The following is a 27,443-nucleotide window of genomic DNA, read 5'->3' as shown; positions in this document are numbered from 1 at the left end:
TGTTTTAGCCGTGAAGACATTTGCAGAGAAGGAAGAGAGGAGAGACTGATACACACTGAGGTCTGTAGAGTTTCTTGATTTCTGCCATTTCCTCTCTGCAGCCCTGAGCCCTGTTTAATATTTATTGTACATATATTTGTTTTTATATTTGTTTACAAAGCTGATATGATGACTGGTTTTCATGAAGCATTATTAAGCCTGTAAAAAGTCAGAGTAGCCTATATTAATGAATTTATGATGATACTTTATAATTTATTGTAATTATATTATTAAATATAAAAGGTACCAGTATGTATAATATAGTTTGTTTTAAACAAAAACATTTACCAAAAGTCAGAGTATATTTACAGATTTTGTGTTTGTTTATGATACTATTTTAATTGTTAGTCATTGTAAATATATTTGTTTTCTGTTTTGTAATAGTAATAATAAACGTTTTTGTATAATAGTTTGTATTAAACATTTACCTTACATTTTAATAAAACATACATGAAGCCCAAAACATACATTTTTAACATTTTTGGGCTATATGCACAGCTGCACTACTTCCTGAACTTCAGCCAGCTCCTTTGTTTCCGGTCTGTCATTATTGGACAAACTGATTAATCCAGGTTTGTCGGATTATTGTTGCTGTGATTCCTTAGGTCAGGCACACCTGGATTAATCAGTGTGACGAGTGGGGCGGGGCCGAGGGACATGGGAGCGAGGCCGGGGGAGTGATTGGAGATGAACTACACCTGTTCGTCCCACCGGTCTCGAGGCCCATGGAGGAGATGGAAGGATATAAAACTGGAGCGACGACAGTGAAGGACGAGAGAGGACCAGGCCTGGGCTTTTAGTTGTGTTTTGGTTTTTATTTTATGCGCACCAGTCGTCCGTGAGGGGCTGGTGCGCTGTTTTGTGTTTATTTTGTTATTAAAATGTTTTGATTGTCCGCCGGTTCCCGCCTCCTTCTTCCGGATGAATATGAAGGTTGATATCATTACAGTGGTGCCGAAGCCCGGGAGAAGGAGGGACGCGCTGCTGAAGATCCCTCGCTGCTGTGGTGAATCCGCGGTGCCATCGAGCTGGCGAGGAGTGTGCCGCCATGGACGCTCGAGGCGGTGGACTGGAGCGAGTTGCCGGGGACGGGCGAGCTCGCTACCGGCCGCCCACGATGTGGAGAGACGGCTGCCGTCCGTGAGGGAGCGGAGGAGTTGGCGCCGTTCGCCAGGTGGCCGGAGCCTGCTGCCTCCGCCGGAACGGGGAGGAGCAGGGAACGGGGGACTCCTGCCGGCTGCCCAAAACCGGAGGAGCCGTCGCCGTCCACCGGGCGGCGGAGGAGTGTCGTGCCGTCCGCCGAGGGCCGTCCAGTGCCACCGCCAGGCACCGCGGAGGAGATCACCCAGCTGGTGGAGGGCCGAGCAGCGGTGCGTCTGGGAACCGGAATTTTTTTTTTTTTTTTTCCTCTCTCCCCTCTCTCGTCTCTGTCGCTCCTCCTTCCATCTCCTTTTCTCTCGCCTCGCCTGTCCTACCCCCAGGTTCCCGCAGGTCCCCGGGAGCGGCCCCCCCGGAGGGAGGGGGGGGGGGGAGTAGAGCGCAGTCTCGGGAGTACCCCCCGGCCTGCGAGGGGCGATGGGGGTATGTGACGAGTGGGGCGGGGCCGAGGGACATGGGAGCGAGGCCGGGGGAGTGATTGGAGATGAACTACACCTGTTCGTCCCACCGGTCTCGAGGCCCATGGAGGAGATGGAAGGATATAAAACTGGAGCGACGACAGTGAAGGACGAGAGAGGACCAGGCCTGGGCTTTTAGTTGTGTTTTGGTTTTTATTTTATGCGCACCAGTCGTCCGTGAGGGGCTGGTGCGCTGTTTTGTGTTTATTTTGTTATTAAAATGTTTTGATTGTCCGCCGGTTCCCGCCTCCTTCTTCCGGATGAATAGGAAGGTTTATTCATTACAATCAGTTTGTCCAATAATGGCAGACAGAAAACAAAGGAGCTATCTGAAGTTCAGGAAGTAGTGCAGCTGTGCATATGCTATACATATCTCTCACTACCAAAAAAAGTAAAATCTACATGGTATGACATCATCAAATTATATTTCCCTATACAAACATTTGAGCAAGCTGATAAGTGAGGTGTCACCTTTATTTATATAGCGCTTTAAACAACAACAAAAAAAAATGTGTGTGAACATATTAATATAATAATTGTATAGACTATATGGTCACACTTCACTTATTAGCTTACTCAAATGTTTTGTAGGCTAGGAGAATATCATTTAACAATGTCATACCATGTAGCTTTACTCTGCTTTAACATGGCATCTTTTGATTTGCTTTGCAATTGAGAGATATAAAACTCGGTGAGCAATATACTAAAACAAACAAGAAAATTGATTTAACGTCAAATATGTGCTTTGTTATATTCACGTTATGTATAACGTATCAATTCAACTGAACCCTGACTTTACCCCCTGAATGCACGGATTATGGAACATTTTTGCAATAACTTATGCAAAATAGACAAACAAATCGTAATGACGTGAACGACCACATTTTTGAGCAGTCCGTTTTACAAGATAATTTTTATGACATAAAATTTTTATTCATATTTATTGCATGCTTGTAAATAATTCTAGATGCTTCAGAATAAAATTAACAACTAAATACTAATACTCACCAATTGTCACGCGGCGTTTCTGGGGGAGATGCACCGATTGTCACGCGGCTGTTCTGGGGGAGATGCACCGATTGTCACGCGGCGTTTCTGGGGGAGATGCACCGATTGTCACGCGGCGTTTCTGGGGGAGATGCAATGATTGTCACGCGGCGTTTCTGGGGGAGATGCACCGATTGTCACGCGGCTGTTCTGGGGGAGATGCAAAGTACCATGTGCAAGCGAAGTTCACAGCAGTGGAGGGGGGGGGGCAGCAAACAGAACCATTTCAACCATAGTCGGTACACGCTAACAAATTATTTGAGAGGTTTTGAATAAAAAAATTAAATAAAGCGAAATATTCAAGCTAACGTTACTCACCTGCAGACGGTTATCCATCGTGTGCGCGCCATTTTGACTGAAATGTCACATGACAAGGTTCATGCGTCTCCATGGAAATTAGAACGCGACTGATTGCAAAATAACGGTCGCAGAAAAAAACTCACGCCAGACTGCTGGTCTGACTATTTTAGAACTTACGTGCGAAAAGGTTAAGCATAAGCTTTAGTTTAAAACTTATTTTAATCAGAATCAGAATGAGCTTTATTGCCAGGTATGTTTACACATACGAGGAATTTGTTGTCGTGACAGAAGCTCCGCAGTGCAACAGAATGACAGCGACAGAACAAAAAGCACATAAAAAAAAGAATAAAAAATTGAAAAAAATACAAATAAGTAGATAAGGAATGACAATATACAAATTGACAATTGTATGGCAGGTATAAAACAAAAAGCAGTTATGTATGTACAGGTATATTATGTGCAAAATTTAAGTGTACACTAAGTATGTGTGTTACATAAATAAGTGTATGTGTATATAAAAATAATGTAGTGTGTTTCACAGTTATTATCAAGTGTTCATAAGATGGATTGCCTGAGGGAAGAAACTGTTCCTGTGTCTGGTTGTTCTGGTGCTCAGTGCTCTGTAGCGTCGACCAGATGGCAACAGTTCAAAGAGGGAGTGTGCTGGATGTGAGGAGTCCAGAGTGATTTTAACAGCCCTTTTGCTCACTCTGGATAAGTACAGTTCTTTAATAGAAGGGAGGGCTGTACCAATGATTCGCTCAGCAGTCCGGACTACCCTCTGTAGTCTTATGAGGTCCGATTTAGAAGCTGAGCTGAACCAGACAGTTACTGAAGTGCAGAGGATGGATTCAATGATGGTGGAGTAGAACTGTTTCAGCAGCTCCTGTGGCAGGTTAAACTTCCTCAGCTGGCGAAGGAAGTACAACCTCTGCTGGGCCTTTTTCACAATGGAGTCAATGTGAATGTCCCACTTCAGGTCCTGAGAGATAGTGGTGCCCAGGAACCTGAATGACTACACTGCAGTCACAGTGCTGTTTATGATGGTGAGTGGGGGAGTGCAGGGGGGTTTCTCCTGAAGTCCACTATCATCTCAACTGTTTTGAGCGTTTTAAGCTCCAGGTTGTTGAGAGTGCACCAGACAGCCAGCTCTTTAACCTCCTGTCTGTAAGCAGACTCGTCACTATCCTGAATGAGGCCGATGAGTGTGGTGTCGTCTGCAAACTTTAGGAGCTTCAGGAGCTTCTAGTTTTTGATTGTTGAACGCAGCCCTGGGGAGCTCCGGTGCTGATTGTACGGGTGCTGGATGTGTATTTTCCCAGCCTCACTAGCTGCTGCCGGTCTGTCAGGAAGCTGTTAATCCACTGACAGACGGAGCCGGGCACGGAGAGCTGAGTTAGTTTGGGCAAGAGGAGGTTTGGGATGATCATGTTAAAGGCCGAGCTGAAGTCCACAAACAGGATCCTCACATAGGTCCCCGGTCTGTCTAGGTGTTGCAGAACATAATGCAGTCCAATGTTTACTGCATCGTCCACAGACCTGTTTGCTCTGTAGGCAAACTGAAGAGGATCCAGCAAGGGTCCAGTGATGTCCTTCAGGTGGGCCAGCACCAGTTTTTCAAATGACTTCATGACTATGGATGTTAAAGCCACAGGCCTGTTGTCATTTAGTCCTGTAATTTTGGGTTTCTTTGGGATGGGGATGATGGTGGAGCGTTTGAAGCATGAAGGGACTTTGCACAGCTCCAGCGATCTGTTGAAGATTTGTGTGAAGATGGGGGCCAGCTGGTCAGCACAGGATTTCAGACAGGCTGGTGTAACACAATCTGGTGCTTTTTTCCTTTTCTGCTTCCGGAAGACCTGGCGCACCGCATCCTCGCTGATCTGTATTGCAGGTGTGGGGGAGAGGGGGGATGCAGGAGGTGTGAATGGTGAGAGTGCTTGATTGGAGAGGTGTTCAGGATGGGTTGCAGGAGCTGTGAATGGTGAGAGCGCTTGATTGGAGAGGTGTTCAGGATGGGTTGCAGGAGTTGTTATTGGTGTGAACGGTTGTGCGGAGAGGTGTTCCGGGCAGGTGATGGGTGTTCTTTCAAACCTGCAGTAAAACTCGTTCAGATCGTCTGCCAGTTGTTGAATCTCTACAGTGCTGGGGGGTGGTGTCTTGTAGTTGGTAATCTCTTTCAGACTTTTCCACACTGATGCCGAGTCGTTGGAAGTGAACTGAGTCCTTATTTTTCCAGAATAATTCCTCTGTCATTCTGATCTTCTTTTCAAGTGTGTATTTAGCCTGTTTATACAAGACATTGTCCCCCTTCCTGTAAGCATCTTCTTTGGCCTGACGGAGCTGTCTGAGTTTTGCAGTGAACTATGGTTTGTCATTGTTGTAATTTAGTTGAGTCCTGGTAGGAATACACATATCCTCACAGAAACTGATATATGATGTTACAGTCTCTGTGAGTTCGTCCAGATCAGTGGCAGCAGCTTTAATCAGTGAGGTCAAAACAAGATTGTAAATCCTGCTCTGCTTCATTAGTCCATCTTTTTACAGTCCTTAATACAGGTTTAGCTGATTTTAGTTTCTGCCTGTAGATCGGTATAAGATGAACCAAACAGTGATCAGTACGTCCCAAAGCTGCTCGTGGAACAGAGTGAAATGCATTCTTTATTGTTGTGTAACAGTGATCCAATATACGTATTACTGTCTCTTGTGGGACATGTGATGTGCTGTTTGTATTTTGGCAGTTCACGGGAGAGATTTGCTTTATTAAAGTCCCCGATAATGATTAAAACAGAGTCCAGGTGTTGTTGTTCTGTCTCTGTGATCTGATCAGCGAGTTTCTGTAAAGCCAGACTTACGTGCACTTGCAGAGGAATGTAAACACTCACCAGAATGAACGAGTGAAACTCCCGCAGCGAATAGACCGTCTTGCAGTTAATGAATAGAGTTTCTAGATCTGAACAGCACATCTTATGTAACACAGTTACATCTGTACTCTAGCTTTCGTTGATGTAAAAGCATGTCCCGCCGCCGCGCGATTTCCCTGTTGATTCTGCTTCGCGGACCGCTTTGAACAGCTGAAAGCCCGGCAGATGGAGCGCGCTGTCCGGTATGGCGTCATTCAGCCAGGTTTCCGTGAAACAGAGAAGCAGAGTGTGAGAAATCCTTATTTGTCCAGGAGAGCAGAAGGAGTTCATCTGTTTTGTTGGGTAGAGAGCGGAGATTTGCCAGATGGATGCTAGGCAACGGCTTTCGAAGTCCGTATTTTTTGAGTCTCACGAGTGCGCCAGCTCTTTTTCCCCGTCTTCGCGTCCTTCTGATAGCGTGTGATCAGCACAGCTGCTCCGCCGACTAGAATGTCCAACAAAACATCAGAATAGTCGAAAACCGGTAATATATCGGGAGATGTAATGTGCCAAATGTCCAGCAATTCGTCCCTGGTGAAACTGATTGCAGGAATATAACTAAAGACAGGACAAACTAACAAAAACAACTGCAGTGCTGGTCACGGAGGCAGCCATCCTGTATCGGCACCAGCGTCAAAGTGATTAAACCAGCGTTAAGGGTTTAGTATTAGTTATCTTTATTCATAGCTTTTATATATCATTTTAATTTTTTTCATTTTGATTAAGTTTTAACATCAACTTATAAGATGTACTTTAAATTTAGCTAGTTTTTACTTTTATATTATTAGTTTTATATTTAGTCACATGATCTTGGCAGCCGGGGCATGTACAGTCAGTCGCTTGTAAACAAATAAAATGCAACAGTGAGTCGAAGTTCCTAATTATATGATAATGAAACTTGTTTAGAACAAATTTGCAGAGGCAAAATTTTAATAATTCTCTTTGATGTTAATCATACACTTGCAAATGCTAGCATTGAACACCATTCTTTATGTCCACAGTTAGGTTTTGAGGCTCAAGAGGCTTCTCAGTTGGACATCGAACAAGTGTATTTCAAAACAACATACATGCTTTGGTCTCGCCATCTATAGTAATCTATGTCCACTCCTCTCATCTAACCAGACAGTTCTCTCTCTCTGCACAGTGTCCTTGGGACTTTGGTGCCAAAATTGATTTTTTTAATGCCATGTAGCAGATAGTAACCACATTAACATAATCTCCTTTGTGTTGGGTCTAGGGGTTTTCAGTTTGTTGTGTCTGCTTTATTGTTTCAAGTAATGTAATGGTTTTTCTTGTGTGCAATGTTGTTATCCATCTGAAAGTGTTTCCTTGTAAAATGAGAAAAGACTAAATGGTGTTAAGCACATGCCATTCATTTTCATGTGAATAATGACCTTTAAGGTTTAGTGACATAACGAAAAAACTGACATCATGTTGCAGCATTTGACATTTGATTTCAGTTTTAGATTAACTACTAAATTTAGATTTAGAGTTTTAGTTTCAGCTTCTAATGTAGTTTTGGTATTAGCATTAGATTTATTAAGTTATTTAGCTGTAGTTTTTTGATTGGTAATAAATTAGTTTTAGATTAATTTGTGGGTTTAGCTTAAGCTTTAGTTTTTTATTTAACTTCAGTTTTAGATTATTTTTTTATCACATTTAAGTTTTATATTTAGCATTAGTTTTAGAATTGGTTTAATATTTAGTTGTAATTTTGGCTTTAGATTTAGGTTCAGTATTAGATGAATTACTAAATATATTTTTTTTGATGGATTTTATCTTTTTAATTAAATTTCAGTTTGAGCTTTAAATGTAGGATTAGTAGAATTAGAATAAGTATTAATTTTATATTTAGCTGTAGTTTTAGCTTTAGATTTAGTTTTAGTTTAGTTATGTAATTTAGGGGTCTTAGATTTAATTTCAACTTTAAAATTAGTATTTATATTAGTTTTAGATTTAGTTTCAGTTTTACATTTGATTTTAATGCTAATGTTTATTATAGCAATGGAGGATTGTGATGATGAACATCATGAGATTAACTTCTTATATGGTACACAGCTGCTTTTGGAGCATTTGGAGTGTTTGGTTTCGAGGCACGAACGTTCCCTACGTATGACGGTGGTGAAACGACAGGCCCAGTCTCCTTCTGGGGTCTCCAGTGAGGTGGAGGTCCTCAAAGCTCTTAAGTCCCTCTTTGAGCACCACAAAGCATTGGATGAGAAGGTAAACCCTGAGATCAACAACTGATGAGGTTCCCGTTGTTCTTTCGTTGATTTCATAGTGCATTGCAAAGATAGAAATCTGCTAGTATAAATGCATATGTGACATGTACCACAGACCTGTTGATGTTTAACCTATATCATTTGTAGGCTGACTGATCGATCTTAACAACCAAAATAAAATTATGTAACCGTTTTCTCTCCTGGTTTTGGGACAGTGAGTTGGAAGTACATTTATCAAACATCATCACCCACTGTCCCTCCTCTACTTTCATCTAGTGGCGTTTTATTTATGGATTAAGCCCTTGTGTGGCAGTTGTAAGACAAAGAAAAAAGCAATAAAATTTGCCTCAGAGTACCAAAAAAAAAATAAAAGTAACATTTAGATATTTTCATTTTTTCCACTGTGGTCCTAAATTTCATTTATTAAATATAAGACATTTTTATAGATTAAATACAAATTTATAGTTAATTATATTTTTATACTTATATTTAATTTATTGATCATATAATGTATCATGTAATGTTTTAGCAAATACCACATTTGTTGTATGTTATATTTGTAGATAATTCATAATAATAATAATAAAAATACTATTAAAATTACACTTGCAGTTTCTAAGAATAGTGTTCAATGTTAATTCTACTTCTAGAAATTCTGCAATTCTGCATTATTTTTACAACCATGATTTATATGTGATTCTAAATCGGGAATAAAAAAAAATTCTCAGATCAGTTCAGAGTAGAGCACAGCCTTGAAAAACAGTGAGTAATTTTGTGTTTTATTCAGGTACGAGAGAGATTGCGGGTGTCACTAGAGAGGGTCTCTGCCTTGGAAGAGGAGTTGTCCGCAGCCAATCAGGAGGTGAGTCACACATGTTCTGATTTATGTAATTATACAGCAATCTGCACCAAAAAAGGAGTTAAATAGATGTAATAAACATGCTATATATGTTTAATTTGTTGCTATGATGTTTTGTTTTTGCTTGATCTGATTAGTGTGAAATGCAACAGAGCAAATAGTACCTTGTGTATTTTAGTGATTATTTTAGTACTGGCAGTCCAGATGATGCATTTCTAGCTGAAAAAGCCTCAAACTTCTCAAATAACTTTTTTTCCCCCTATAAGAGATATTTAATGATTGTGAGATTGTGTGTTCTGATTTTGACTGCACTGCGAGTTCTGCTGTGTGTTATAATGTCTCTGTTTCTGAATGAACACTCATCTGATCTCTTCGGGTCATGAGAGAGGGCCGCCTCAGATCAAAGAGCCAGACAGACGGCGAGGGGAGAAGAGGTGAAAGCAGTTATTTAAAACAAGACAATGACTCAGTCCTTAGACAGATAAAGAGAGATAACAAATAAATCATACAGTATGTAAAATATCTAAAGACTCACAGCAACTAAAAGCAAACATAATAATAGACATATTTTCACTTACATCTCATGGGCAAGTGTGTTCTGGGAAATTAAAAGACATAAGGATTTCAACTGAGGCTGCTTTAAAATTTCAGCTGCCCAAGATTACTTCTAGTGGTCGACCGATATTGTTTTTTTTTCTGACAGCCGATGCCGATATCTTGGAAAGCAGGGTGGCTGAAAGCCGATATAATTTTATTTTATATATTTGAAAATGGATTAAAAATAAACTTGTAAAATAAACATACTTATACTTTAGATGACAAAGTATTTTTCACAAATAAATAAATATTTCATAAAAATGTAATTAAAAATGAAGTAAACTGTAACCAACTGGGCACTAAGTATTCTGGGAAGTTTCTATGCATTGGTAATTAGGGTTGGGTGATGTCTACCAAATTGGCATCGAATGATGTCCACAGTGAAACATTATGCTGGACGATGACATCAGGGCGGGGAGTACTGCCGCTCATAGTAAAGAGTGCTTGTATTCGCCAATCTCAAAAGTGAACGTGATGCTCAGCTTCTATCTGCTTCTGTCATCGTCTATCAGCCCAACCCTATTGGGAATCATATTTTTTCAAATAAAGCCAAGATAACACTCATTTTGCATACAGCACACAGTGAAAATGACAAATGCGTAAAGCGCAGCATAATTTGAAATCACGAGTTTAATGTTCACAGCATTCAATTTGCACAGACCGAAAGTCACGCAGAGAACACGCAATCATGCAGGTCACATGAAGATCTCACAACTGGGTTCGACAAATTTTGCAAGGTTTGTTTAATTTAATGTTCATTAGCCATTCAAAGCTGCCACTCTCAGCGCTTTCAAAATAAAAGTTTAAATTATTATTTTTATTAACAGTAACTGGGAGAAACTGGAAACCGTTGATACATTAGAAAAAAAATAACCATGAACAATCAAGATTGTTACCCTATCTGTTCTTCAATAAATACAGTGTAATTAGGTCATGTGAAAAGTGTAGCATACTATTATTTGAAACATTTATTATTGCATACAGCATATTGTTTCAAATACTAATATGAAAATGAAGAACAATATCCAGTATAGAAGATATTCTAGGATGTTTCTTTTTTTCTGTATAGTATTCAGTTCCTAAATTTTATCATAGCTTTCACATATTTTAGCTCTCAGTGCGTTCTCAGAATTATGAGTGCTTCATGTCTGCACAGGCATAACTGAACCATCTCTATTTCAAGTTCACATTAATATCTCACTGTTAAAGGGAGCAAAATGTTGTTTTACGCAACCCATTCAGGTGAGTCACAAAGATGAATCGGGTTTCTCTGAAGTAGTTGTCTTCTGTTTGAAACTAGTATTTCAGGCACCGCTGGGCTCGTACGCGCTCTGCTTTGATGAGGCCAAATGAACGACATCAAAGCAGACATGCTTACTTTCATTGGGCCTCCACTTCTCATTTACCTTCATTTGCAAGTTGCCTCAATATTCCGGCTCTTTGTGGGGTCAGAAGGTGTGGGATTATTTGATCTTCAGGCCTCAAAAAATGGCAGACAATTCCCTTTCTTAGCCTTCTGAAGTGCAAAGCCCTTTAATTGCTTCCTCAAAGGAAAGTGTGACGAGTGGCGATAAACCAAACATCCATCTATCTAGCTTTCTCTGAACTTACAGTGGACAGAGTGTCCTTTAGTCTGGTGTGACAGTGCTGCTAACCAGTCCGATAACCTGCTTTAGAGATGCTTCTAGAACAATAATAGGTTATTTTATTAGGGATCATATACCAGCGGCCATGGTCAGCAACTTTTGTGGCTATATTTCAATGTGCTTCATTTTTACATTTATTGGGCTGTGGAGGCTTTGTGCTGGTCTAGATATACAGCATTTCTTAACTTACATATAAGACCTAGTGGATGTCAGTGTAGTATAAAAGTATAACATGTTCTATGTTTTTATATTTAAATCATTTGGTAATAACTTGAGTACTATGGTATATATAAACTACCATGGTATAACAATCAACAGTATATTGTACTTTTTTAAAAGGTATTTTATTATGCAACAGTAGGGTACCAATAGTAAAACTATGGTTATTTGTTAATTTATTATGTTTATGTTTATTATAACTTGGGTTGCCAATGTTAACCTGTCAGCAGTTTAATATATATTTTTTTTATGCTGTTTAGGGGTAAATTTCACCCAAATTCTACTCCCTCATGCCTTCCCAGATGTTTGCACTGAAAAAAATGTTATGGAGGATTTACTTTGAAACAATTTTCATTCAGAAATTTCTAGTAAATTTCATAAGCAATTACATAGAAATGGCAAGTAATATTGGAATAAATGTGAAATTTTAGAAGTACTGTAGAAAGGCTGAGATATTATTAAGTCAATATAATGCAAGTGAGTGGGTGCCCAAAAGCTGACGCACCACAAAGATGATGGTAATCCATATAGAATTACCCAACACACTCCCTTAAGGTGATTCATTACTATATTTGAGTTTGTACGATCTCATTCGACTGTTTGTGGCCCACTGATGGTTAGGTTAATTGTGGGGTTAAAGATGGACTTTCATACTTACTGTTCTAAAAATTTTATATTTCCGTGTGAATTCATACAAAACAGCAACCTCGTAAAATCTTTATTCTTTCTAACGAGATCGGGCTGATATGACACCATTGGATGAATCCATGTCTTCCAAAGTGAAACAAGCAATAAGTGTGTGTGTAAGAATGGTAGAAGTTATAGTTTTCGCTTTGGAGATCGATTTCTGTTTTGACGTGTTTTTGCAGTGTTGAGCAATGTAGCCAATCACAGACATATCTGATGATCTCTTGAATCAGAAGCGTTTAAGTTAGAATCCACTCACCGCTCAAATCATCTCATTATAACAAAGTGTCGATGCAATGTAAATAAGAGATTCATTGTACAGCATAGAGAACTTGAATGATTAAAAAACGCACCTTTGTGAGATCGCGATAAACTAAGATGAGTGACAGCTTTTTTAACATTGTGATTATGAACAGAGCACTCTTTGCACCATAGCAATGGATGCCATTAATAAATAAATAAATATATATATATATATATATATATATATATATATATATAGTTAGAGGACCCTCTCTAATTTAAGTAGCACCCTCAGTGATTTGATTCTGGAGCCAGACCTGAGTGGTGGATGAAGTACTTGAAAGGTACACTTCAATAAAAGTACAGATATCTTACCAGAAAATGACTTTGGTAGAAGTTAAAGTCACAGTTTAGAATATTACTTGAGTAAAAGTTTTAAAGTGTGTGATATTTATTGTACTTAAGTATGAAAAGTATTTTTTTTACATCCCAGATTGCACACGTACGTCTGCATGATGTCTGTTAAAAATCGATTAATCTGGAAAGCATCTGCTGTGAACAATTTTCTGACAGATGGGTCTAGTAAGTTTTAGAGTCATTCTAAATCATAAACATCTTAAAGACACCTTCTAAGTATCTGTTTTACATCTTATAGGAAACATCATATTGACATATTGCAGATGAGCAGACAGTCAAAAAAATACATCTTGCAGATAATACAGACATCAAATAGACGTCTCTGTGATGTGTGCTATCAATTATTACACTTAAGTATTGAAATTATAAGTACATGTAAATCCAAAATAGAAAAGGAGCCAATAAATATTAAAATTGCTCTATACACAGTTTAAGCAGCAAGATTGTGATCGGTTTTAATTGTTTCTTCTATTTTGTGTCTTTGGGTTAGCATAAGAGCCACTTCATCTGGTACAAAGACTAGTCAGTTAGAGCCACTCATTTCAAACATTTCTGCTGCAATAATTCCTGTCAGGAGAGCTACAGTACTGTACATTTGCAATCAAAAACTGATGGAAAATTGACCGTGCTTGCTGTTGATGTGCTACATGTATGAAGCGAACACTTCTAAGCTGTCTAAGTTTGATTTATGATGCAAAACAGCCCTATATATTAGCGCTGTTTTGCACGGATCGTTTAAATGCATTCACTTACTGGATCATTGGTCTGAAAACTTTCCCGGAGTTTAGCAGCTTAAAATGATCTGACCGCAAGCAGAGAAACAAAATTGGGTTAAAGGGTTAAAACAGAAATTGAGCTTCAGGAATTTCACGTTAATTAATCATATGCATTAACGTTGACAGCCCTAATAGAAATAGAAAACGCCTCATATACAAATAATAAAGTTTGGATGAGACTGGAAATGTTTGTTGCTTCCAGGTGATACAAATAAAGAATAATATCGTCTCTCTTACTATTTATTTGCACTAGGCAGTAAAGTAGTACTAGTAGGCTAATATTTGATGTAGTAGATGGATATCACTTCTTTTAGGATTTATTGGTCCAGTGATGTTTATGTCAGGATGATAATATTTTCCTATTATGTCTTTACTGTTTGGTAATTTATCTGGCATAAAGTGTCCTAAAAAACAACACAGTACAGTGTGTTTTGATATTAATGTTGCTGGTTATTATTTGGGATTAACTTTCTCTGAAATGTGCTTTTGCAGATTGTGGCCTTAAGAGAGCAGAATGCCCATATTCAGAGGAAGGTGGCGTCAGGAGAAGGGGCTGAGGACTTGTTGGAGGGAACTGATACCCAGAAAGTTCATGGCAAGGTGGGGGACCAGGCTCTAAACTGCCTTAGAGTGGTTAATAGTCTCTACAGTCAGGCTTTGTTTTATGAATGCTAAAAGTACACTACTGTTCAAACGTTTGGGTCAGTAAGATTTTTGTTGTTGTTTAAAAAATATATATGTGAAATATTAATTTAAAACAACTGTATTTTATGTATTCCTGTGATGGCAAGGCTGACTTTACCGGCAATTTCAGTCAATTTAATGCTTGCTTGCTCAATAAAAGTATTAATTTATAAAAAATAAAATAAAAAAACCCTGTAGCTAACTGGTAACTGGACATGATTTATTTTGATTTACAGTCAGTTTTTAGTCTAATTGGAAAAGAAAGAAACTACAGAAAATAGTTTTTGAACACAAATGTGTACAATGAAATCAATAAACCTTCCTCTGTACAGTCAACACACTCTCACCCTATCAGACTGTATTTCTGGATCACATTTAATGTGCCATTAAACCAGTCATAGCAAAATCACATTCCTGATGAAAAGTTAACAGGATGAGAAGAGAGTCGTCCTCCTCTCACTGTCACCACTGGGCGCCGTGCGCTGCATTAGATTGTGACTCATAAAATAGAAAGATTGGCACTTAGCCAATTAGCCAAATGAATCTCTCATGATGCTCAATAGATTTAGTAGCAGTACTCCACTGATGCATGGGTCCAGCCGACCAAACAGAGGTCACTGGCTTTGCCTGTACGGTACAAACTAATCTGACTGCCAACCCCCCCCCCCCCCCAAATAGAAACAAAAAAAAAACTTAAAAGACCAGAAAAAGAAGAGACAGTGAGAGGGAGTAAAAAAGTGAGAGTGAGTCATTATCAGGCCCTGCAGCCAGCCCAGAATAATCCACGGCTATTCTTTGTCTTGTCATTCTCATCTATTTACGATCACAGAACCCTCTTCTGGTGAATTCATGTCGATCTCTCTTGGCTTCACAGCTTTGACGGTGTAAATTCTGTGTGCTCTGCAAATGATTTTATCACCCTTCTGTCTTGGTGTCTGCACCATAAATTAAACAGGATATAAAGTCTAATTTTAGTGCACTAGACATGTCAAGTTTTAGTGTGAATATGTGTCAGAAATCTTTATTTTAGGCATGGCAGAGGAACGATCTGCTGAGCCTCTGTTTCACACTCTGAAAATGCAGTTAGACTGAACAGACACACATTTGCATGCTGGGAATTCAACAATCCAGATAAAGAGCCCTGTGCTAAATGACTGTTTCAGTGAATGAACTGATGAACTTGCGGAAACATTAAACCTTCGAACTTGTATAAAATAATAAATAAATGATAGGTCTTTTCTTTCATTCAAAAATTCTCAGTGTGCTGTATACTAGAACCGTAGAAACTAGCTAAAATTATTATTTTATTTTTATTTTTTTGTATGGTTTTAGTTTTATTTAACAATTATAACCCTGATAATAATATGTGTTTATACTGAATCAACAGATTCTGTTTGAACATCTTTATTTAATCTGTTGAATCAATCTCAGAACATATATTTTTTTCACTCTAAAGCAAAGTGTCTGTTATGTGTGTTTGGGCTGCAGCGGTTGTCTAACGGGTCGATGGAGTCGGGGGATGAGGCCAGTCAGGTGGTGGAGCTGCAGGAGCTGCTGGAGAAGCAGAACTACGAGCTGGCGCAGATGAAGGAGCGCATGTCCTCGCTGTCTTCCCGCGTGTCCGAGGTGGAGCAGGAGCTGGAGACGGCTCGCAAAGACCTCATCAAGAGCGAAGACATGAACAACAAGTGCCAGAGAGATATTAAAGAGGTGCAGTATTGGGTGTATGTCGAGCCTCTGTCTCAAATCAGACATTAATCTGGAATGCAGTGCATTTCAGTGGCCCTGTGCTTGTTCTCTGCACAATACAGTTGAATCTAATCTAATCTATATTAGGCTGTGTCCAAAACCTCATCTGACAGTAGTAATCCAAATTGTATGTTTTTAAACATCCTTTGTACTCAAATGCAGTTTTTTTAACTGTGCCTTCATACTTAATTCAGTCTGTTGCAGCACTGACTGACTGAAAGCGAAGCAGCTGCCTTCAGTTTCGGACACAGCCTTGTCACATTGATAATTAGCGACAGCTGGACAGATTCTGGGAAATGTCTGTTGGATTGGAGATACAGCTATTGATTAAGAGAGAGGTTGTGGCAGCCTGGAGCTGTGTGTGTCTCTGTGTCGGAATGTGTGTGTTTGCTTGTGTTCATATTTGTCCTCAAGCCTGTGTGTAATTATAGGGCAGGATTTTTGATTGACAGGAGACTGTTACACCTGCGGGCTCTGTCTTAGGTGTGTGTCTGAGAACCACTAACCTACACTCAGTATGTGTTTGTGTGTACAGGCTATGTGTCAGAAAGAAGACATGGAGGAACGGATCGTGACTCTTGAGAAGCGCTATCTCAGTGCTCAGAGAGAGTCCACGTCACTACATGACATCACAGACAAGCTGGAAAACGAACTGGCCAATAAGGAGGCGTTCCTAAGACAGGTCAGGTTCTGACCACTTGTATTCCAATTTCATTTTCTTTTAAGCGTTTTTCAAATTGCTTTGATGTACTGCAATTACTTAACTGCGTAGTGCACAGATGTTTTGAACTTGGCCATTGGCAGACCGTCATTCCATTCGTAACTGAACATCGAGATCATGGTCAGCATGACACCATTTCATATTTTGCCAAATGATTTACCAGGAGTTGTGAGAAACAAAACAAAAAACAAAACCGAGATTTGGAGCCAAATTACAGGGGGGTAAAATGACTTCAGAAAGATGGCAGCAACATTGTTTTATTTTTAGACAGAGATTAGTCTGTTAGTAAAATCTGTTAATTTGAGTGATTTTGGTTGCATTATATCCCAAAAATGGGAAATATGAATTTACATTTGCATCAATGCATTTAGCAAACCCTTTTATCCAAAGCGACATATTATATATATAAAAAAAATAATTTCATATCTAATCATCATTTTATTTAATGATTATCATCAATTTATATTTTGTTTTCATTTATTTCTATTTCAGTTTTAGATTTTTTTTTATAATCTATTTAAGTTAAGCTAAGTTCTAATTTCTTTTTTCATGTAATATGTAACATTTTATTTCAGCTTTATTTCATTTAAAGAAACCTATTTTTAATTTTGGGATTTAACAACATTGTTCAATACAAGGTAAGTGAATTGAAACAGTATGCATTTATCACCCTCTAATAAGAGTTAATTTGTTCCAAGAACAGCCAGAAAAAGTCAGTTATGTAATTTTGTTTGTTTGGGCACACTGAAAATGGCCACGATGATCCAATTGTTGCTGTGGAAGCTGGACTGTCCTATATGTCTGCAATATGAGGATAAACTCAAAAAAGCCTGATCAGACACTGTGTGTGTGTGTGTGTGTGTTTCCTCCCACAGATGGAGGAGAAGAACAGGCAGTTACAGGAGAGGCTGGAGTTGGCGGAACAGAAGCTCCAGCAGACCATGAGGAAAGCTGAGACTCTGCCTGAAGTTGAGGCTGAGCTAGCACAGAGGATAGCAGCTCTCACCAAGGTACTGTACTGGATACCACACACACATACATTTGTTCTGCATTTAATGCAAACCAGTGTTGTGGAACTCTGTAACTAAATTATCATTTGCTTTGAAATTAACAAGAAGTTATCACTTCTTATAAATTAAGAAGTGATAACTCAAATTAATTCATTTATTAAAGTGAACCATCAGAACAAACTGTTCACAGAAATGAATCAGATAAACAGTAATACTTGTGAGAGAGACTTCAAACTGCAATTCATGTTGTGTTCAGATATTTAGGCCAGGGGTCAAGGGCCATTTTTGAGGTGGTTTCTCCTATTGACCACTGCACATTAAGGTGATCTAAACATTTTTGGTTTGAATGGTGCAAAGCATAACATTGCACTTAGTGTACAGTACATTTATTATGTAGATTCATCAGCATAAAAACTTAAGGAGCAGTAGAAATAAATCTCTTTCAAACTTGTGTAGTGTACTGATAAGATTGCTTTGAAAGGCCAATGTAATTGAAGGGTAAAATATATCAGTATATTATTTGTCTGGAATGTGTTAACAAATTTTACATGACAAATTTTCAACAAGCACAGAATAATTACATAATTTTGTGTATTTATTGCTTACTGTACATAACTTAGATTAAAAAAACTTTCTTTTTAAAAAATATTGTATTAGTAATATAATTAACTTCACAAGAATTTGCATTATAAAATGATGTTGGTTATATTTAACTTTATAAAAACAATATAACATAATTTTTTTAATTCTTTTGAAAAGTGTTATATTTGTTACATAATTATCTCGTTGAAAAAATATTGCTCTATAATTTTGTTGTTGTTCTTTATATATAAAAATTAATTATATATAAAATATTATATTGTTACTTTGTTATAACATAAAAATATGATTAACTAAATTTGCATGGATTGGTCTTTATACAATTTTTATTTGTTTTATAATTAATATAATGTAATTTATATGATAATATTTCCTGTACACCTTTGCCCTTTCTTAAAAAAAGCGGCTACATTTTTTTTATTAAATTGGAACGATTCCTACCTAAACCTGAATGAGAGGTGAGAGGCTGGCAGGTGGTTTCTCACAGTGACCACTGCCCCTGAAAGGGTTAAAATTAAGCATGTACAGGTACAAGACAGAAATTAAACTCATTCTGTTCATTCTTTAAAACACTCTACTGTGGAAACATGGACAGATAGAAATGACTCATACTCTGTTCATTATTAACCTTGTTTGGTATTTCTCTGTATTGTGTGGTTTGGTAGTCTGATAAGGAACCTAAACTCCAGGACATGAACTGCAGTCTTAGGAAGGTGGGGCTGAAAGCTTCTCTCTCTTTCTCTCTCTCTCTCTCTCTCTCTCTCATTCACTTCACTCTGTCTGGCTGTGGGTCTGTTCACTGCTGGTATATTTCAGTTGCATGTGATGCTCAGCTGGGATTTTCTTCTCTTTAATGAGTTGCTGACAATACTTGGTTCTTTCTGTTCACCCAGGAGAGAACAGAAGCTTAAGGAAATACGCGTTCCTTCTGTTTACCTGCCTGCCTGCTCAACCATGTCTGTGGTGTTTGGTGTGACGGCAACTTATAAACCAAACTCACAATCGTATAAATCTAGATGAAGTTTTTAGCCAACATCATAGTCATGGTTCAAGGGTCTTTTCTCTGCTGGTTTTAGCTAATTTGTGGCTTAACATTTTCTTGTCTGACAAAATACAATGTGTATGTTTGTTGTTCAGGCAGAGGAGAGACACGGCAGTATCGAGGAGCGTATGAGACATTTAGAGGGACAGCTGGAGGAGAAGAACCAGGAACTGCTCAGGGTCAACATTACTTTATATCACTAAATAATATGAATGTAGCAATTCACTCAACTCACAATTCAATTCGATTCACGATACTGATTTCATGATACAATGTTCTCATGATTTTTTTTTTAAACAAAATTAGATTTAAGACTATATTATTTATGCAAAGGTGTCCTTTTATTATTGCTTAGACAAAATGCTGCACATTTCTTTGTGAAACAGAAATATGCCGGATAACAAAATTACATTGAAATTTTAAAATAAACCCCAAATTTAATATAATAAACAAGACAAAAAATATCTTTAAATAAACAAAGGGTTTGCCTGTGCTCTTTCCATTCAAAATTAGAGGCAACATCTGCATTTGAATCACAATCCAAACAAAGATGTTGAATACATGCAGCTTGAGCAGTTTTTAAAATCTAAATTAGATTTAATAATTTGAAATGTTAAAACAAATACAGAATGCTCTGACTTTTGTTTCGTTAAAATATATTTGTTTTGTTAAAATATACTACATAAAACATCTGCACGAAACAAACACACCAGTAGCTCTGAATGAGACGCAGATTCACTCTCTGACAGCAGGAGGCGCTCATGGAACAGCAGCGATACTGCGTTTCCTTGGTTACCGCTGTAAACACAGGGTTCATAGGGGTGCTTGAAATCCTTGAAAATGTTTGAATTTTAATGCAGTGTTTTCAAGGTTTGAAAAATGCTTGGATTTAGGATAAAGTGCTTGAAAATGCAGTTCCATTGGTTTCATAATAATTTGCTTTCTTACTGAATAGTTAATAATTTTTTTACATAAAATAAGCAGCTCCGCTCGAGTATGCTTGTGTGGCTGTAGTGTGATCTTTATTAATGCGCGTCCTCTGATGGAGCAGAGCTGGAGATAAAAATTTGGCAGGAGATTGCTGCTTCAGTCAGTGATGGCTTGAAAATGACAAATTACGGTTAAAACGAGAACTAAATACTTGAGTAGCCTCCTAAGTCAATTTTTTCTGTGTCAGTCTGTGCTTTCAAGCCATATAAAAGGTAAACAAAAATTTCCCTGCTAAACTAAATCTTTAAGACTGTCGGATTAAAGTGAAAATGAATGAAAAGTGTTTATTGTGGCATATGTTTAAGATCTGCTCACAATGCATAAAATATCTTTATGCAGGTTCTTTCCTCAGCATTAGCATTATAACAAATCACAGTGTTGAGTGCAGATTAGTCCACAATGTGTTCAGATAACGCGCTCACTGAATGTATCCTGTACTCTCACTAATATTGTCTTCATAAACAGCATAAACGATTTAAACAAGAAATTCATTTTGCGATTTAGACAGTGAGATTCAGTAAAATCATCAGTTTCACTGATCAGAAAAGTTTGTTGCTCGTTTTCTTTGTTTTAATCCCGATTTGAATAACCATCTAGTTTTTCATGCTACTTAATTTGAAGAATGTAATGAACATTACATGTTGCCCCCCCCCACACAAAAACATAATTGACATTAATCATGATTGTATAAATTATTATCTTAATTTAAAGCGCACACACACACACACACACCTTACTTTGTAAATCGTTTGGATTTTTGAAGAAACATAAACAATTTTTCATTGTTCTAAACAAAATCAGTAAATTGCCAGCAGGTGGCACATTTGGAACAGCACAAAACAGTTTGTGTGAATGTCCTTACATTTGAATCTCCTTACATTTGAAGTAACAATCATGATTAATGTTGATTATGTTTTTGTGGGGGGGGGGGGGGCAACACGTCATATTCATTACATTCTTCAAATTAAGTAGCATGAAAAACTAGATGGTTATTCAAATCGGGATTAAAACAAAGAAAACGAGCAACAAACTTTTCTGATCAGTGAAACTGATGATTTTACTGAATCTCACTGTCTAAATCGCAAAATGAATTTCTTGTTTAAATCGTTTATGGTGTTTATGAAGACATTATTATATATATAGATACACACACACTGCTATAGCAACATTATATAGATATAAATTCTATATATATATATATATATATATATATATACACACACACACACACCGTATTTTTCGGACTATAAGTTGCACCTGAGTATAAGTTGCATCAGTCCAAAAATACGTCATGATGAGGAAAAAAACATATATAAGTCGCACTGGACTATAAGTCGCACTTATTTAGAACCAAGAGAAAACATTACCGTCTACAGCCGCGAGAGGGCGCTCTATGCTGCTCAGTGGAGGCTACAGGAGCCTAATGTTTTCTCTTGGTTCATGTCTCTTAGTTCATTTCTCTTGGTTCATGTCAAATTAATAAGTCGCAGGACCAGCCAAACTATGAAAAAAAGTGCGACTTATAGTCCGGAAAATACGGTGTATGTATATATATATATATATATATATATATATATTAAAATTACTTAATTATATTTAAAATATGTATTGATATGAATATTTATTGTAGTATTTCAATTAAAAAAAAATTAAATTTCATGACTTTTCATGACTATATACAGTACTTTCTGTATCGATAAATTGTGCTGACATTTTACCCAAAATGCCCAGTGTTGCAATTTTGAAGGCTTATCCAGATTATATATATATATTAAAACAATTATTATTTTATTATGCGTTTATATTGCAAGGCTTTCTAGAGACATGTTTAATTAAGGGTGAAAAAAATACATCAAGAGTATCCATATTTGGGTCTCTGAGGGTTAAACATCCAGTGCAGTGAGGTCATATTTTTTGTATGCTGTATTTAGTATGCTAGTATTTAATAAAACATTTGAGTTAATATAATGTTAAAAAATATAAAATATTTGTTTTTAATTTATTTTGTGAAAAAAATGTCTCCTCAGGCTCGACAAAGAGAGAAGATGAACGAAGAACACAACAAGCGTCTGTCAAACACTGTGGACAGACTCTTGACAGAGTCGAATGAACGTTTACAGCTTCATCTGAAGGAGAGAATGGCCGCTCTTGAGGATAAGGTGAGAGAAGATCCAACCGTCATAGCAGATGTCTTCCTGTAATGTGGCTCTCTCACTTTCCATTGCTCCTCTTTCAGAATGTGTTAATTCAAGACTCCGAGAACTACAGGAAGCAGTTAGAAGACTCAATTCAAGAAAAGGTCATTAGATTTTATTTTCTGAAAACTAGCTTAGCAAAACTAATTTTAATGCAATGCTTTGTTATCCATTCTGTGTAAATGACACTTTAATGTACTTTGTGGTAATAGTCTCATCTCGCGGAGGAGATTGAGAAACTGAGATCTGAACTGGATCAGTACCGATTGAGGGCCGGATCCCTTACAGAGCCCACGCTGTCACGGTAAGACAGAAAGCATGAAGAACACAGAGCTATCCTTTTACAATTAACAGTAGCTCTGTTCCAAAACCCAGTAAGCTCAACATGAAAGCTGTCCCCCCGAACCAGAAAAGCTCTTCAAATATAGACCTGCTACTAGGGATGTACATTTCAGTTATTTTTCCTAACCGACAACCAATGCTCGTTAACCGATTATTAACCGTTAATGGACAAGATTATTTAAAATACTAACATTTGTTTCCTTGGGATTAATTTTACATGCATTAAATCAACAAACAACAGAACAGGATTCACATGGTCTTCATATCATGGTTTATTTGTGTGCTGTGCGAAAGGAAACAGACGGCAGAAAGTGGCATCCTATTTTTCATTAGGCTTTTTTTACGCACAAAGGTTTGTTTTTATTGTGAATGTACACAAATAAAGGCAAACCTTTTACAATTCTGATTATCTTTATGACTAGGAGAAGGAGAAGCTGCTTCCACTGTTTAGTCATCTGAATTGTTTTTCGTTTTAGTCTAATCTTAAAATATTTAATCTACTAAATCTACAGTAGATTTAGTCGGCTAAAATCGAATGGGTTTAGTTACAGTGCATTTATTAAGCATTTCCAAACTCATTATATAGGTTTGATATTAAGGTTTTATCACGATAGACACCGATTTAACTGCAGTGATGCACAACATGCCTTTGTTAAAATGAAATAAAACCACTTCTCATAAAGAACAAGAACATGATCTTCTTTTTAGTGAAATACCAATGGTTATATAGGCTAATTTTGCATTGTTATTGAAACTTTTTTTTTTACCATATTCTTCATTCTTTCAAGCAGACATATTTAATTCTGTAAATAAATTGATTAATATTAAGGGCTTCTAAAGTTTTTCAGTCAAGAGCAGTGAGTGATTTTCTGTTTTTATTTTGTTGCTTGATTAACATCATTGACTTGGACAATAGCAACTAAATTAGGCTGCTGTCCCTTTAAAACTGAATGCACAGCTGTAATGGATGCAATGTACTGATACACAACGTGGACTGCTCTAGCCAATGGGGCAAGTCCTTCCAATTGTTGGTGTGTGTTGGTGCTGGCCGCAGAGGTCTCGCTACATCAAAACATAGGATTTCTCAGTGGGTATGGGATGCTATCTTGGTTGGTTATGAGGTGCGATGTCACTCTTCATTGCTAGGTAGTCGAGCTCATCGTACCTGGTGTATTGCTACCTCCGAGTTCCCCTGGTGGATGTCTGTGTGGTGGCGGCATGGTCCTCTCCTCACACTTTTACCAGGTGTAATAGCTTGGATGTAGAGGCCATTTGAGTTTAGCCTGGTCTATTTAGCATCAAGCCAGATATGGCAGGGCTAAGCTTGGCAGGTGGAGTATATCATGGTATACCACTCTAGTATTAGAGTGGGTGATGTAGGGACATCAAGGTGGCACCCTCACCATCAGCAAATGAATTGGCATGATTCCATATGGGCTTCAGACAATCGACACACCCAAGGGCCATTCCCATTGCATCATAGCTATGCAGCATTTAGTTCCCTATTCAGAGAACATGGGTTACTCGAGTAACCCGAGACGTTTTATATTGTACTTTCATTCCACTAAAAATGTAATAGTGAAGAGAATTTCAAGTCAAGTTTATAGTTTCTAAGTTTACTATGTAGTTCATAGTGAATCTAACTAGTTAGAATGTAAACAAAATGACATTTTAGATTTTAAAATTGTATCACCATTTCTAAATTCTAGATAACAAATTGTGGTTCTTTTGTTTCCAGGTCTCATCTGGATGCATCTGGAGATTTGCTTTTCTCTCTGGGTTCTCTTGCTGAGACGCAATCGGACCATTATCGCTCCACTAAGGTGATCCGCAGGCCCAGGAGAGGGCGCATGGGGCTACGTAGGGACGAACAGAAGGTAGGATCTCATTACCCACTGATTCTTGAGTTTCTTGAGCCTCAGTCCTTTCTGTTTCTCTCTTGTGTTTTTGCAGGCTCTGAGTGAGCATGAATGGTGCTCTCAGCAAATTGGTGTTCTCACTGGTCATCCATACGAGAGTGACACAGAGATGTCGGATATTGATGATGATGACAGAGAGACCCTTTTCAGCTCGATGGATCTTTTGTCTCCTGGAGGACATTCAGATGCTCAGACTCTGGCAATGATGCTGCAAGAACAACTGGATGCCATTAATAAAGAGATCCGGTCAGTCCGTTTATTGTGACCACAGCACTATCTATTAGACTAGGTTTAAACCGTATTGTCTTAATTGTCCACCCAATGATGGAGAAGACGCATTACATTCAAATTGCTTCAGATGTAATGTAATACAACTGTAAAGCAATAAAAGGACATTATTTTTCTTAGAAATATCACCTCAAAAGTTACTTGTACTACACTGATTCCTTGTTTATTCTAGAACATACAGTACAAGGAATTTAACTTGTTGCCCTTTTGTCTTAGAAGTTTAGATTTACCATTTGTTTCCCTCCATAACTTACATCTAACTTTCTGCTCCCTAGCTAATCCCTTCACTCCTTTTTTAATGTTTGAATTGTCACATTTATTCAAATTTCTACATCTCTACAGAGACTCAAAATCAGGATTCTGCAACATGCAAGTCCTAGAAGAAAGTTAAAACAATAAAAAGTGCTGCAAAAAAAGTTGTACTTTCAGGAAATGTATATGCTGATTTAAATATCAGCAAGAGTTCTGGGTTGCTCCTGTAGGCTGTTCACACAACGCATAAGGTAGAGGCTGATTTGACACTTGAGAACATCAGCTGCGAATCCAGTAGTTACTGAAAATGAGCGGTTGAGTAAAAGGTTTCCATGCCCACATGGCCTCCACCGCTTCCAATGGGGACATTTCTGCAGTTCCTGATTTCCATAATTTCTTGGATTAGAGTATACATGCAGTGTATCTCCTTAATATCACACCATTCATGATCATGATCATCATTCTGGCTAGCCCCTTCACTTTTACCTAAGGCTGTCAAAAGCAATTGTATGACTTCAGATAAAGTACTAACAAATAATCCATTTCGGCCCGTTGGATTTTATTAAGATCTAATTTGACTTTTTCCCAATTCATTGGGAATGTGTGATTTAATATTTGAAGAGTCCAGCACAGACGGAGAGTCTCTCTTCTGCCTTTTTTATGGAACTTGATTTGGATTTTAGTTGGAGTTGTTTCAAAGGTCATTTTAAGTTCACTAAAAACCACTCACTGCAGACAAGTTTGAATTTTTTAGATAGTTCTCTGTCCTGTTATTTCCCACATTTATAATTGGTCAGGAGCTCCCTTTATGTAAGTTTCATCAAGATACAAAAACGTTGTTTATAAAAAAAATGTGCAACCTCATTTATAACGTACAGTATGTTTACCTATATTTGATTACCTGTGTACAAATACTGTTTCAAATTAGTATTTGCGATCCTTGAGTATTGTTGGTAGTGTCCTCAAGCGTTCTCTGAACCAACCGCATCAGTCTTCAGCCAGTAAACCACAAGATGTTATTATTTCTCTATTTCCTTGAGCCTATTGCTTTTTTTGTGTTATTTTTCTATGTAGAAGGTGAATTGCAGGGACAAAATTGAACAGTTTGTAGTTTAATTTCCCTGAAAAAAAGTGAACGCTGTGACTTTGCTCTGTTTATTTGAACAATTGGAGCATTCAACAGTTTTGTTTAGTTTTTTTCTCTGCTTTGTTACATTTTTTTTTGCTAAATAGATACGAGCACACAGAAAGTTTTGGTACTTGAGAAGATACCGCAGCATCAGTAGGCTACTTTTATGCTTTATTTTGCCATATAGGTCAGTACATCAGTATTGCCTATATTTATCATGTCATTATAGAGTTTTTGACAAATATATATGTGACCCTGGACTAAAAAAACAGTTGAGATTTCTATATCATATGAAAGCTGAATAAATAAGCTTCCCATCGATGTGTGGTTTATTAGGATCTGACAATATTTGGCCGAGATACAAATATTTGAAAATCTAGAATATGAAGGTGCAAAAAAGTTGTCCAGATGAATTAGCAATGCATATTACTAATCAAAAATTAAATTTTGATACATTAACGGTAGGAAATTTACAAAATATCTTCATGGAACATGATCTTTACTAAATATCCTAATGATTTTTGGCATAAAAGAAAAATTGTGTAATTTTGACCCATACAATGCTACAAATATACCCCAGCAACTGGTTTTGTGGTGCAGGGTCACATATATAAAAACTTTAGTGTTTTGTTTAAAATGTCTTTTTTTTTTATTACCTTATGATAGATGTTGGGTATTACCATGTAAAGAAAGGTTTGAATTCAACTTTGCCAGTTTTCCTTTTTCCCCCTTAATATCTTTATAATAGTAGCTTTAAAGTAAGTCTAAAACCATGTCTGAAGCCAAAACTCCATATCACAAAGGCAGAATGTAGATGCTCTGAGCCCCCTGAAAGCATCCGTCTCCACAGACTTAATGCATTTCCTGTTGGAGATTTTCCCCTCAGAGCTCAATAATCAAGTCATCAGGGCTGTGACATTAAAGCTCTTTACAGATACACACACCTGGTGG

The 27,443-nt window shown here is 37.6% G+C and overlaps 1 protein-coding gene across 6 annotated transcripts in view; it reads left to right on the top strand.

Moving 5' to 3' along the window:
• Nucleotides 1–27,443, top strand: part of LOC132099023 (liprin-alpha-2-like) — a 160,022-nt gene that overhangs the window by 113,467 nt on the left and 19,112 nt on the right. For 4 of the 6 annotated variants that reach the window (XR_009423011.1, XM_059505392.1, XM_059505395.1 and 1 more), the window contains exons 3-15: nt 7,964–8,128; nt 8,915–8,989; nt 14,064–14,171; nt 15,744–15,965; nt 16,540–16,686; nt 17,601–17,735; nt 19,001–19,048; nt 19,473–19,556; nt 22,395–22,526; nt 22,604–22,666; nt 22,775–22,866; nt 24,643–24,781; nt 24,858–25,069. Coding sequence is in view for 5 of the 6 variants with exons in the window: in XM_059505392.1 (XP_059361375.1) it covers nt 7,964–8,128; nt 8,915–8,989; nt 14,064–14,171; nt 15,744–15,965; nt 16,540–16,686; nt 17,601–17,735; nt 19,001–19,048; nt 19,473–19,556; nt 22,395–22,526; nt 22,604–22,666; nt 22,775–22,866; nt 24,643–24,781; nt 24,858–25,069 (1,622 nt within the window). In the remaining variant the exon portion in view is untranslated. The remainder of the gene's footprint in view (nt 1–7,963; nt 8,129–8,914; nt 8,990–14,063; nt 14,172–15,743; nt 15,966–16,539; nt 16,687–17,600; nt 17,736–19,000; nt 19,049–19,472; nt 19,557–22,394; nt 22,527–22,603; nt 22,667–22,774; nt 22,867–24,642; nt 24,782–24,857; nt 25,070–27,443) is intronic. The other 2 variants (XM_059505394.1, XM_059505393.1) reach the window with 1 other exon arrangement.

The sequence above is a fragment of the Carassius carassius genome, chromosome 22, assembly GCF_963082965.1.
Source record: "Carassius carassius chromosome 22, fCarCar2.1, whole genome shotgun sequence".
In the NCBI taxonomy this organism is placed as follows: Eukaryota; Metazoa; Chordata; class Actinopteri; order Cypriniformes; family Cyprinidae; genus Carassius; species Carassius carassius.
The sequence above is the reverse complement of the archived record's forward strand: the minus strand, read 5'-3'. Positions and strand labels throughout refer to the sequence as shown.